Here is a 9566-nt window from a genome sequence, read left to right as displayed (position 1 = left end):
GTTCAGGATCCTCCTTTGTAGCCATCTTGAACCGGAACCCACACACCTTTTAAAAGAAGTTGAGGTTCAGATGCTGGCTCTTCTGAGATTTGAAAGCATCAATAATAACACAGGTACTATATACATTAATCATTACCCAGTTTAACAGTAAGGAATAATGTGGGATGTTCCGCTGCTGCCACAAATTTTCAAATTAATAAACAGAAGACTATGTCATGGGGAAGGATGGGGAAGATAACGTGCAGTTACTTTTCAGGATAAAAAGAAGGGGCAGGTCAGATTTTTCAGCATATTAAGTTACTAGACAGCAGTTACCAGTTTTTATGAAAAAGTTACCAGCTTTCTCAAGTATTAACTTGTATAAGTTAGTATAAGACTTACTAAATAGGACATCTGACCAAAAAAAAAAAACCAACTGACTCTACAAAAGAAGTATCTGTTAACTTTCATTTATTTTGGACTGCAGTCATACTCTTGCCTCTTCTCTATCTGGACAACCCTTTATCACTAGCACCTGGAGTCCAGTTGTGCACTTAGGGCAAATGGACAAAATTCATCAGTTATGAGACAGAAGACTTTAACTGTACTCTAATGATTTATAGACTGGAAGACGTTTTCGGGAATACTGGCTTCACTGAGATGTGCTCTTATGGAAAATTCAACAAAAAGATTTGCTTTAGAAGAATTTTATGGGTATGTGATTAGCCACACACAGAATGTTTGAAATTATGAGACTTAACAGTACATTCCCACTGGGAGCATAAAGCTCAGAATACTATCACTAAGCAAACAATGGAACAGTTTTTAAATTTTCTTTCACAACATCGATACACAAAGAAATTCATAACCAAAAAGGCAACAGCTTTGACTATATGGCAAATCTAGCGACATAGTTTTCATTCTATAACTAACTAACTTGTGAAATACTCAGTCAGTGGAGAACATTATTTTTGTTCCAAAATTCTTAGAACTAAGATTAGAGGTTCTAGGACGTGAAATCTTGATGCTACAGAGAACAATATTATCCACTATAATCAGGAAGTAGCTTTCTAAAGGATAGTCATTCCCCAGGTCATTAAAGAATTTTACTTTTTTTTCTTTATTCAAAACTTTTACTTTTTTTATTTTGCTACTTGCAGTTTTCTTACACATGCTTTCACTGACATCTGAAAATAAGAGTTTTTCCTTTGCTGGGTAAGTATTCTGTACAAATTAAGTGCACAATGACTGTTTCTTGAAATGAACATAAACTTTCAACTAGTAACATTACCTGCAGAGAAGAGGATACAAAACTAAAGAAAGAGGAAACATAGGATTAGTTTTGACAAAAACCGGTGCGAGGCAATCATTAAATTACAATTTTGACTGGTTTCCTTCATTATTATTACTGTCTGCCCACAAATTCTGTGATTTGGAATCCATTTCAAATCCCTTTAAGAGTCCACTTCATGAGTAAATATGTACATATAAAATCAGCTGTACTGTAATTTTTAAAAAGCAAATTGTTTTACATATTATAGGCTGGAGGAAGGTTAAATGTAATTCAAGGTTATAGCTCTGAAAAGTATGACAGGAGGATTTTGAAGCTCAGATTACATAGGTTTGTTAACTCCTGGCCTGTTTCAAGTACGACTGAGCTGTATTTGAAGTACGTCCTCAGCTCTTAACATGTTATTTACAGCTGTCCAGTAACAAGAACTTGAGCAGTAAAATATGTCAAGTACAAAGCATGTAACATGAATGATCAGTGTTTCAGTACATCAGGAATAAGACTGATGAAGAGCAAAGTAAATCTAGAACAAGGAACGGGAAGGTACATTTATTAAAAAATAAAACTAGTAGACAGTCTCTGATAACAAAACCATTTAGAATCAAAATATATCCAATATACACTGTAACAACACACACATATTTAAAAAAAAAAACAGAATCCAAAGAGCCCTCAAGTAGTTTTGTTAGAACTTTAGAAAGGAAAACAGGCCTGTGGCTTACTCCTTCGGGAGCTCTACCGACGCACAGCACCTGCCTCTGTCTTGAGCAGGGCGGTGCCACACAGCTTGTGCGTTTGTTTGGTGAACACCCTGTTTCTGAAGAAAACTGCAGTTTCTGTAGAGACATCTGGTAGATAAGTCAGTGGCTCCAGTTCATAAGAAAATCTGCATAGGCCGGCAGAGCAGGGATGACCATTTTCAAAATCTTCAGTTTTAACAAAAGGTACCGAACAAACTACTAAATCTAGATGCTTTCACATTATTTTGCATGAGTGTCAAGTACTGTGTAAAAACTTATGAAAATCTTAAGTTTGTCGAAATTAGTGTCTTTAAACTTCCCAGTTGGTCACTCTTCTAGCATGGCTGTTAAGTCTTTTCTACCTTTTGTCACTAATAACGCCTGTCCAACCAAAGAACTCTGAGAAAGGATACACGCTGCAGAAGGAAGAGAGTACCACAGCTGTCACTGGACTTCAGTCTTAAGACACACAGAGCTCCTGCTGGATGCTGGACTGTGCGAGTTTATTATCTTCAGTCTTCTCAGGTCCTGGAGTATGGCACGTAGTCTTCCGCTTAAATAATCGAAGACTCAATCTTAACAACTCATTGTCCACCAGTGGAGCATTTGTATAAGCTTGTTTTATAGTGCCCTAGTTGGAGAAAACACACAGAATTTTTTTAGAGATGTCTATCATTCGTTGACAGTAGAAAAGACAGATTTACTGCGAACAAACAAAATCAGTTCTAAGAAAAATTAATTTGGGATGGATATTAAATTAGCTGTACTGGATATTTAAAATCAAAATTAGGAAATGTTTTCAGACTCCAAGCAATCTCCGACTAGGTGCCCTCTAAAGGTTGCTTTCTTTTCTAACTTCTTGCTTAAAGTAGGAATCCTCTCAACAATCCCTGACCAAGAATCAGGTAGTGTTTACTTCATCATTTCAACCAAAACATCCTGCACATTCTAGTGGTGAACAGCACTATTTCTTCAGGTGCTGGAATAAAATCTCTTCTCTGGAGCAACACACAACTTCAATTTTCCTTTCTCGTGACAGCCTTTCAAGTCTCTGAAGAGAAGCACCAACTACCTTACTAGCCTGTTAACATGCTCTAAAATTCTCTAGGGGACTGCTGATCAGGGCAGAGCAATTTACTGAGAAACTACCCCCTCCTTTGTTCTAAGATATAGATCTCCTATTATTGGAACTAAAAACTGGATTAGCATTTTTGAAAGTTATTGTCATAAGATGTTGTGAAACGTTCTTCAATCAGGTGTATAATGAAACAAGGCAAGATCAGGGTATGCTATTTCTCTTCTAGGATCCTGAAAGGAATAGTGATGCCTTGATCACATCTGCATTACAAAAAAAAAAAAAGCCATTTTATGATCTGTGATATAGTAAAACGGACTTTTTATGTATAGTTCTGTGAGTTTTTACTCATGAGGTTTCGACACTCAAACTTCCTTTCTTACCCCTTTGTATTCACACCTTCCCAACTCTAACCCCTTGTAACCAATGCTATGCTCTGTTTCATTTTGCTATTGTAACTCTGATAATGTCATGTGCTACTAATGGTCTATGCCCTGAATTGGAAGGATTATAAACTTCTGAATGAGAAAATTGCAGGGATATTTTTGGGTGTTGCAATTTTTGAAGAGTACTGTGGCATAATAGAGGAGGGACCAGGAAATGTTACAAAATATTTTTTATATAGAGGGGGTGGGATTATGATGACATTGCAAAACAGACAGTCATTCTCAACTGGGGTTCCTTACCTGAACCAAACAGAAAATAACCTGAGTTTCAATCCCTTTAGTCTTCTCAAGTAAATGCTTACATATAATCACTTATATTTATTTTCTCTCAACTTGGTGTGTGTGTGTGTGTATATATAATATGTATATCATATGTATACATCTCTCACACACAAACACAAATAGTATTTATGAGAATATAGACTTACCACTGTATCTGGGAAATATTTTTCCTTGATCTTCAATTTAAATTTATTTCTAGTGAATTTTATAATCTAAAGAAACTTTACAAATGAAAAATACTTCACAGGAATAGGGTATTAAATTTTTTTGATGCACCAATTATTCAACACAAACATTCAATACAATTAAAATATAATGAAAAGTATTATAAAGTACAGAATTCTTTCTTTTACGTATGTAGAAAGACTGGGAGACCAAACTCATAAAAGACAATGAGACCTTAATTTCACTTTAAAGCAATCAAATGAAAGAAAATATGTATTCAACAAATGCTCCGCAATTTTTCTAAGGCAAAAAACAGTACCTTCTCATTTTTAACAAGCTGCTTTCGGATTGCAGAATCCCGTCTGAAGCATAATGCTTTACAACATGGTCCAAGATCACTAAGAAGACTTGCTCTTTCCTCTTTTCGTAGTAATGCTGCCATGTTGAGAGCCCCTAACTCATGTTCAAAAACACTGTCTGCATCTTTCAAGAGAAAATAAACACACATTAAGTTTTCCTAAAACAGAAGTGTTAGCAACTGCTTAGGTGAATATGCCACGTAATCTATGCTTTATCAGCATTATCAACATTGGTGAAAACTATTTTACATTAAAAGCAATATATTCTCCGAGAGAACTTCAACATGTAGTTTTGCTGCCAGTCTCAGACAAAAATAATACTCTGATAGCCACTTTAAGTAATAAGAAAAGCAGGAGTTCCCATTGTGGCACAGCAACCACGAGGTTGTGGGTTCAATCCCTGGCCTTGCTCAGTGGGCTAAGGACCCAGCGTTGCCGTGAGCTGTGGTGAAGGTCGCAGATGGGGCTCGGATCCTGTGTTGCTGTGGCTCTGGAGTAGGCTGGTGGCTACAGCTCCGACTGGACCCCTAGCCTGGGAACCTCCATATGCCACGGGAGCGGCCCAAGAAATGGCAAAAAGACCAAAAAAAAAAAAAAAAAAATATATATATATATATATAAAAGCAGAACTGGGGGAGAGAATTTAGACACTGACTGCTCACTCTGGGAAGAGATGTTCAGGTTAAGAATTGAAGTCAAATTCAGTATATTGCTTACCATCAACTACTAAAGTTCTAGTCTCAGGACGTTATTATGGCAAGATTCAAATGTGATGTTACTACATTCTGCAACGGCTAAAAGACTAGGAAAGTGATTAGGTGTTGGTCAGAATACTGCAAATTTTATACAATATTTGGCCACTATAAAACCTGCAACAACGTATCCAATCAAAATCACTTAAGTTTCAAGTGATAACATGCAAGGCAGGAAAAACTTTATGACAATAAAAATATGGAAATATTTTTAAAAATCGAGATTGAGTTAAAAACAGACAAGGAAGTCAAAGTAACAGAAAAGGGCCAGTCATTAAACTTAATAAGTAAACAGAACAGTAACTTCAAACTCGCATTCTAAGAGTCGCTCCAGGGTACCAATGGTGCTATTTCCATGACAACATGATCAAACAGGTTACTGCTAGAGCCCAAGGGAAGCAGCAAATAACACCTAGGTAAAGACAAAACAGACGTATGGAACGAATGGACTGCACTACGTATTTCATTTTTATTTCCTGAACTGCAAAGCATAAATAGCTTGATTAGCTAATTAACAAGAAACCTGCCTCACGTCATCTACCCAGTCAGTAAGTTACACCTAGTGAATAGTTTTATAATATAAAAGCATAAATAAATGTAAAAACTCAAAAAAAAGTTCACAAACTGATATCTACCAGAATCATCTGAGCTTTTTAAAACCCAGCATCAGGGAGGGCTCTCACACCAGATCTACAGACTCTCCACAGTTGGAACCAGGATAATTGAGTGGGGGAAAAGGCAGTTCCTCAGGTGAGTCAGCTACCAACCAACAACACAGTCATGGGATGCTTCTATTTAAAGAAAATAAAAACACCACCCAAAATTAACTACCACTCTGTTACAGATACAAATAAATCTATACTGAGTCCATGTACTTGCCTGAAACCTGCTGATCAGGACAGATTTGTTCTTATTTTCTGCTTTCACAACACTAGAAGATACACATCTGCAAACCTCTCTAGAAAGTGTAACATGGCTAAACTTAGAAGTCTCTTCCTGGTTTTGAACGGACCAGCACCAAATTACACAAGAGACAGATTAAATGCATACATGAGTAGTAACAAACCAATGGAACTAAAATAACTGGGAAAGTTTAGCTCCAAAGAACCTATTCATACCACCATCAGAAAACCTAGACAAAAGCAATTTCAATTACAGGACAAAGGCAAGTTTTCTGTTTTAAGTCTTAGAATTTAAAAATTACATAAGGAGTGGGGATATTCTTTTTGTACTGGGGCACAGAAACAGACCAAACAGGGAAAAAAATCACTATCAGTTATTTCACAAGTATTTACTGACTACTACTCTGTGTCAGGTACTGTACATAATCAGTAAGAACAGGTCACTAGACATTAAATAATGCAATAAACAACAAGTCCTATTCCTTAGGGAACTTACATTGACTATCATATTAGTTTACTAACAAAGCTATCAGAGCACCAAAAAATAAGACTACTTGGTAACAAACAATCAAATCGCTACAGTGTATATTTTCATTGTTTAGATTTAGCTTGTCCCTGACTAATAATCACTTTAGCCTGATTTTGCTATGCAATAGATTTTAACTGGAAATGCCAATAGAAAAGACACAGAAGGAAATAGCTTTAGAGACGGCTAAGACTTCAGGGGTTTCACTACATCATTTTATGCCCACAGGGAGTTACTTGCTTAAGAGCACAGAACCAGTTGAACAAGGGAGAAAGAATGGGATAAGAACTCAAAATACTGGTCATTTTTCAGGTTAACACACACTATTATAATTTACATTTCTTATACACAGTCTATATTTATTGGGCCAAGTTAAAATCAAGAGTCTTACTGATTTTGTTAACAGTTGAAGAAAGAACATGGATTCATGAAATACATATAACAAAATTTGTGGAAATTTTATATTAGTAGAAAAGCCCAATTCTTTTAAACTTTTTACTCTCATGAACATGATTTAATATTAAGGAATCTTACTGCTTTCACCTTTTACCCCCTTTCCTTCTTGTTATACTCCTCCTCTCCCTTAATAAAGTATTAATAAGCTACCTGGAGTTCCCATCATGGCGCAGTGGTTAACGAATCCGACTAGGAACCATGAGGTTGCGGGTTTGGTCCCTGCCTTTGCTAGGTCGGTTAACGATCCGGCGTTGCCGTGAGCTGTGGTGTAGGTTGCAGACGCGGTTCGGATCCAGCGTTGCTGTGGCTCTGGTGTAGGCTAGTGGCTACAGCTCCGATTCGACCCCTAGCCTGGGAACCTCCATATGCCGCGGGAGCGGCCCAAGAAATAGCAAAAAGACAAAAAAAAAAAAAAAAAAAAAAAAAAAGCTACCTAAATGTAATAAGGTAGGTACTAGGTAAGAGAAACAGAAAAAAAAAAAAAAAAAAAAAAAGTAGTGTTCTAGAATAATGAAAAACTGTAACAGGAAGGTCTACAATCAACCTTGATAAGAATGTTTTCAAGCACAACAGCAGCAGCTAATATTTACTGAGCATCACTGTATGTCAGAAACTGTTCAAAGCGTTTTACTTGTAATATTCATTAGCTCCTCCTAACAATCCTATGACCTTGGTGGTATAATTATCTCCAGTGTGTAGATGACAAGAACACAAAGAGCGTTTAAATAAATTAAGTGCTGCGCAGATGTGGAATCCAGGCCATCTGGCCTGAGAGGAAGCTCTTAACCACTTTGTTAAAGGCTCAACCTAAACATCTGCATTTGAGTAGACTTCCCCACTTCCCAGGGCAAAAGGCTGCCAAAATAATCAGTTTGCTTACATACGAAAACTAGCTAGTTCACTTTTCCCAGGCCTGCTTCATTTAGCCCTGGGTAAACCATTAAGCACTCTGACATTAGAACCTACCTGTTAAAAAGTAATTTTGATACAGAAAGATCATCATGCTATTTTTAACAACTTTTCTATAGGCTTAAATTTTTCTCAAATCGAAATAAACATTGACTATGAGGATTAAATGATGAAAATAAGTGATTCCTTAAAAAAAAAAGTTCCTATATCGTAACTGCTACATGAGAACAAAAGAGAATCCTTTTCACAGGCATCTTAGTAACTATATTAGACATTATACAGTCTAAGTGGGAGGGAATTACCTTTGGGTTTTTCTAAAAGTCTCTGACACGTTTCTTTGACTTTAGTGAAGAGTTCAGAACCAGCCAACTTTTTAGAAATCCCAACTCTCAGCATTACCGCTCCGGGTGTGAATTTTAACAGTGCAGCCCCAGGCTCTCGTGGCTCTTTTGGATGCTTTGGCATAAGGCCAGACCAATCCACATCGATCACATCTAATGGATCTATAAAAAAATTAAAGAACAGATTTTCATTACACTAAGAAATACCATTCTTGTTGTCTATAGAGAAAGAAATATAGACTACTAGAAATAGAAATTAAGAGCCCCATTTAAAATCAACATTAAAGAAAAAAAAAAATCTAGAAATAAATTTCAACCCAGGAGGTAAAAGAGCTATATACTCTGCAAACTACAAGACACTGATGAAACGAACTGAAGACAACACAAATGAATGGAAAGATATCCAAGTTCAGGAACTGGAACACTTAATATTATAAACATCCATACTACCCAAAGGAATTTACAGATTCAATGCAAGCCCTATCAAAATTCTAATGGCACTTTTCACAGAAAAAGAATAAACAATCCTAAAATGTGCATGGAACCACAGGAGACTCAGCACAGCAAGGCAATCTTGAGAAAGAAAAACAAAGCTAGAGGCACCACACTCTCTGACTTCTAACTATATTACAATGCTATTTTCAAAGCAGTATAATACACAAAAACATATATATATGAATGAAACAGAACAGACAGGCCAGAAATAAACCCATGCATATATGCTCAATTTATGACAAGAGGGCCAGGAATATACAAATGGGAAAAGCACAGTCTCTTCTATAAAAGCTGTTGGGAAAATGGGACAGCCATTTACAAAATAATAATTATCTTACACTACACACAAAAATTAACTCAAAATGGACTAAAGACTTGATTGCAAGAATTGAATCCTTAAATCTCCTAGAAGAAAACTTAAGTGTTATTAGCTCTTTGACATTACTCTTGGTGATATTTTTTGGAAACCAACTCCAAATGCAATGGCAACCAAAGCAAAAATAAAGAAATGCAACTACATCAAACTAAAATCTCCTGCAAAGTGAAGGAAACTATCAACAAAATAAAAAGGCAACATAATAAATGGGAGAAGAGATCTGCAAATCTTATATCCATTAAGGGGTTCATATCCAAATATTTAAAGACAAAAAACAGACAGTCCCATTAAAAAATGGGCAGAGTGGAGTTCCCATCATGGCGCAGTGGAAATAAATCTAGGAACCATGAGGTTGTGGGTTCGATCCCTGGCCTTGCTCAGTGGGTTGAGGATCTGGCGTTGCCATGAGCTGTGGTGTAGGTCACAGATGAGGCTCAGAACTGGCATTGCTGTGGCTCTGGCATAGGCTGGC

The 9566-nt window shown here is 36.5% G+C and overlaps 1 protein-coding gene across 10 annotated transcripts in view; it reads right to left on the bottom strand.

Annotated features, from left to right (window-relative positions):
* ZC3H13 (zinc finger CCCH-type containing 13) overlaps positions 1090-9566 on the bottom strand; it is an 88703-nt gene continuing 80226 nt past the window's right edge. For all 10 annotated transcript variants that reach the window (XM_021065599.1, XM_021065602.1, XM_021065601.1 and 7 more), the window contains 3 exons: positions 8185-8385; positions 4298-4461; positions 1090-2641 (listed from right to left, as the gene is read on the bottom strand). In XM_021065599.1, the coding sequence (XP_020921258.1) occupies positions 2471-2641; positions 4298-4461; positions 8185-8385 (536 nt within the window). In that variant the 3' untranslated portion in view covers positions 1090-2470. The remainder of the gene's footprint in view (positions 2642-4297; positions 4462-8184; positions 8386-9566) is intronic.

The sequence above is a fragment of the Sus scrofa genome, chromosome 11 (assembly GCF_000003025.6).
Source record: "Sus scrofa isolate TJ Tabasco breed Duroc chromosome 11, Sscrofa11.1, whole genome shotgun sequence".
Taxonomy (NCBI): Eukaryota; Metazoa; Chordata; class Mammalia; order Artiodactyla; family Suidae; genus Sus; species Sus scrofa.
This window is presented reverse-complemented; position numbering and strand designations above follow the sequence as displayed.